Genomic DNA, 3,341 nt, shown 5'->3' on the forward strand with positions numbered 1-3,341 from the left:
ATGACGTCACATCTTACTCCACCAATCACGTTTAAGTAAGGGATTTTTGGACTAATGCAAAATGTACGACAAATCTATGAAGTTTTTGGGGCGATGCCGCATGTGGAAGGGCCCCTGGGGACACCGTCGCCCCTGGGAGACACCCTGCCGCTGAAGGCACCTGCCACTAAGGAGGCCTTTGCCATGGCCTAAGAGGGCCCCTGGGTGCGCCACCGCCCCTGGCAGTGCTGCCACCCTTGCCAGGGCCCCTGGGGGCACCGACACCCCTGGGAGAGCCCCTAGGGTGACGCACCTGGTAGGGCAAATGGGAGGGCCCCAGGACGCACTATCACTGTATTGACCGTGGGGGCAGTTGTTTTTGCATATTTACAACAATGGAAAATATGAAAAAATACTCCGCCCATCGCATTTCCAGTATCATCACACCATGAATAATGAAAAGGAGAATAAATATCCAACAGGAAAACATAAGTTGGGGTGTTGTGCTGATCTACTGCTCTGTTCTCCTATTGGCTGTAATTTGATGACGTCACATCTTACTCCACCAATCACGTTTAAGTAAGCGATTACTGGACGAATGCACAATGTACGAAAAATCTATGAAGTTTTTGGGGCGATGCCGCATGTGGAAGAGCCTCTGGGGGCGCCGTCGCCCTGGAAGAGACCCTGCAGTCCCTGGAAAGGCACCCACTGCCACTAGGAGGGCCCATACCAGCGCCGCCGGCCCTTGGAGGTCCCACAGGGTCGCCGCAGCCCCTGGCAGGTTCCTTGGGAGCAGAGGCGCCCCACAGAGGGACCCTGGGGGAGACACCGCCTCTGGAAGGGCACCTGAATGCGCCATCGCTGTGGTATTGCCCCTGTGGGCGCCTACGTCCATGGGAACACCTCTGAAGGCGCCCCCGTCCCTGTAAGGGACCCTGGGATCGCCGCTACTCCTGTGAGGGTCCCTTGGCCATGCCAGGCACGGAGGCGCCCCCAGGGCCCCCTGAGGGTCGGCGGTGCCCCCAGGGGACCTGTCAGGGGCGCTGGATCCACCAGGGGCGGTCTTACGAACAACTATAATCCTAGGGGCCTTCTCAGGGAAAGCGGCGTCGACAGGGGCTCCTCCAGGAACAGCCGAGCTTCCATGGGCCTCTCAGGGACGGCAACGCTCCAAGGGACCGTCGCAGGGACGGTAACGCTCCTAGGGAGCCTCACAGGGACGGCGGCGCCCCCTTGGGCCCTGTTAGGGGCACGGGCGACCCTAGCGGCCCTCACAGGAACAGAAATGATCCCTGGGGCATTTCCAGGGACGAGGGAGCCTCCAGGTACGTTCCTAGGGACCGTGGTCTTCCCAGAGGCCCTGCCAACGTCGGTGGCGTCTAGGGGCCCTTCCAGAGGCGGTGGCTCCCCCCAGGCCTCCTTATAGGGCGCCACTGCTCCCAGGGACCCTGCCAAGGCCTTTGGCTCACAATAGGTCTTCCTAGGGGAGGCGGCACCCCAAAACAATGGATAGTGGTGTCATACATATTGTATTCTTCCAGTAATCTCTTACTTAACTGCGATTGGTGGAATAAGAGGTAACGTCATCAAATTACAGCCAATAGGAAAACAGATCAATCAGTCAGCACAACACCCCAACTTATGTTTTGCTGTTGGATATTTATTCTCCTTTTCATTGTTCAGGTTGCGATAATACTGAAAATGCTATGGGCAGTGTGTATTTTTATTTAACGTCATATGTCCCAGAGTTTAAATAGTGAAACGAGAATAAATATTCAACAGCAAAGCATAAGTTGGGGTGTTGTGCTGACTGACTGCTCTGTTCTCCTATTGGCTGATATTTGCATTTACATTTTAGTCCACCAATCACAGTTAAGTAAGGGATTGCTGGATGTATGCAATATGTGCCGCTGAACCTGGAAGGGCCCTTTAGGGGGGTCCACAGCCCCTGGCTGGGACCCTCGGAGGGCGCCTGGGGGAATCACCGCCCAAGGAGGACCCCTGGGGTCACCACTGACTCTGAGATGGCCCCTGGGGCTGCTGCTGTCACTGGGAGTGCCCCTTGGTGGGCTGAGGTCTCCGGAAGGGCCCCTTGGGGCGCCGTTTTTCTTGGAATGGCTCCTGGGGGCATCGAGGCACCTGGCAGGGCCCCTGGCAGGGCCCCTGGCGGTGTCCTTGGCTCTGGCAGCGCTCCTTGGGGTACCACCGCCCCTGAGAGGGTCCCAGGGCGCGTCGGTCCCTGGGAGAGCCCCTTGGGGCACCGCTGTCTGTGGGAGGGCCACTTGGAGCTCCCGGTCTCTTGGACGTCCCCTGGCGGCGCCACCGCTCCTGACAGGGCCTCTGGGAGCACCTCCGTCCCTGGCAGGGATCCTAGGGGTGCCACCGACCCTGGGAAGGCCTCTAGGAGTGCCGCTGTCCTTGGGAGGGCACCTGTATACGCCGATGCCCCTGGGAGGGACCCTGGGGTCGGCATGGTCTCTGGGATGGTCCCTGGCTACACCCCTGTTCTAGGGGACGCTAAGGTTCCTGGCATTGTCTCTGGGGGCGCCATCGCCACTGGGAGAGCCCCTGGGAGTGCTGCGGTCCTTGGGATGGTTCCTGGGGGCGTCCTGTCCCTGGGAGGGCTCCTGGGGGCATCATCATCCCTGGAAGGGCCCCTGAGGGCGCCACGCCTCCGGCATGGTCCCTTTGGGCGCCAACAACCCTTAGAGATCCCCTGGGGGCGCCACTGTGCCTGACAGAGCCCCTTGGGGCACCGCGATCCCTGGGAAGGCCCTTGGGTGCGCTGCTGTCCCTGGGAAGGCCCCTGGTGTCGTCCCTGTCCATGGAAGGGCTGCTAGGTGCGTTACCGTTTCTGGGGGAGCCGCCCCTGGGGAGGCACCTCGGGGCGCTGCACCTGGGGAGGCCATCTGAGGTCACCGCTCTTAGGGAGGCCCCCTGGGGCCACCATCCATGGGTCACCGCCCCTGGGAGGTCCCTGGGGGTGCCGCCTCTGAGGAGGCCCCCTGACGAGGCTCCTGGGGGGGCAGCTCCTGGAGAGCCCCCCTGCCTCCCCCTTGGAAAGACCCCCTGGGGGCGACCCCACCCCTGGAGAAACCCCCTGGGGTCATCTCCGCCCCTGGGAGGGTCCCTGGGATGGTCTACGTGGGAGCCAATGTCACTGGGAGTGCCCATGGGGGCGTCGGCACCCCTGAGAGGCCTCCTGTTGTCGTCGACGCCCGTGTGAGGGTCCCTGGGAGCGCCGCCATCCGTTGGAGGGCAGTTGAGAGAGAGAGAGAGAGAGAGAGAGAGAGAGAGAGAGAGAGAGAGAGAGAGAGAGAGAGAGAGAGCAGTTCCCGACGCCTTTTCTACCTCTTTAT

General features: G+C 61.0%; 1 protein-coding gene across 1 annotated transcript; it reads right to left on the minus strand.

Annotated features, from left to right (window-relative positions):
- Nucleotides 1-1,963: 1,963 nt before the first annotated feature.
- LOC121868635 (U1 small nuclear ribonucleoprotein C-2-like) lies at nt 1,964-2,455 on the minus strand. The gene has a single exon (XM_042369474.1). The coding sequence runs from the start codon at nt 2,453-2,455 to the stop codon at nt 1,964-1,966; it is 492 nt and encodes a 163-aa protein (XP_042225408.1).
- Nucleotides 2,456-3,341: the final 886 nt, after the last annotated feature.

This window comes from Homarus americanus, unplaced genomic scaffold, assembly GCF_018991925.1.
Source record: "Homarus americanus isolate GMGI-L3 unplaced genomic scaffold, GMGI_Hamer_2.0 scaffold59495, whole genome shotgun sequence".
Lineage (NCBI taxonomy): Eukaryota > Metazoa > Arthropoda > Malacostraca > Decapoda > Nephropidae > Homarus > Homarus americanus.

Bases quoted from the DNA above. Each gene is read 5' to 3' on its own strand.
- LOC121868635 (XM_042369474.1), bottom strand. From the start codon at position 2,455: ATGCCGACCCCAGGGTCCCTCCCAGGGGCATCGGCGTATACAGGTGCC.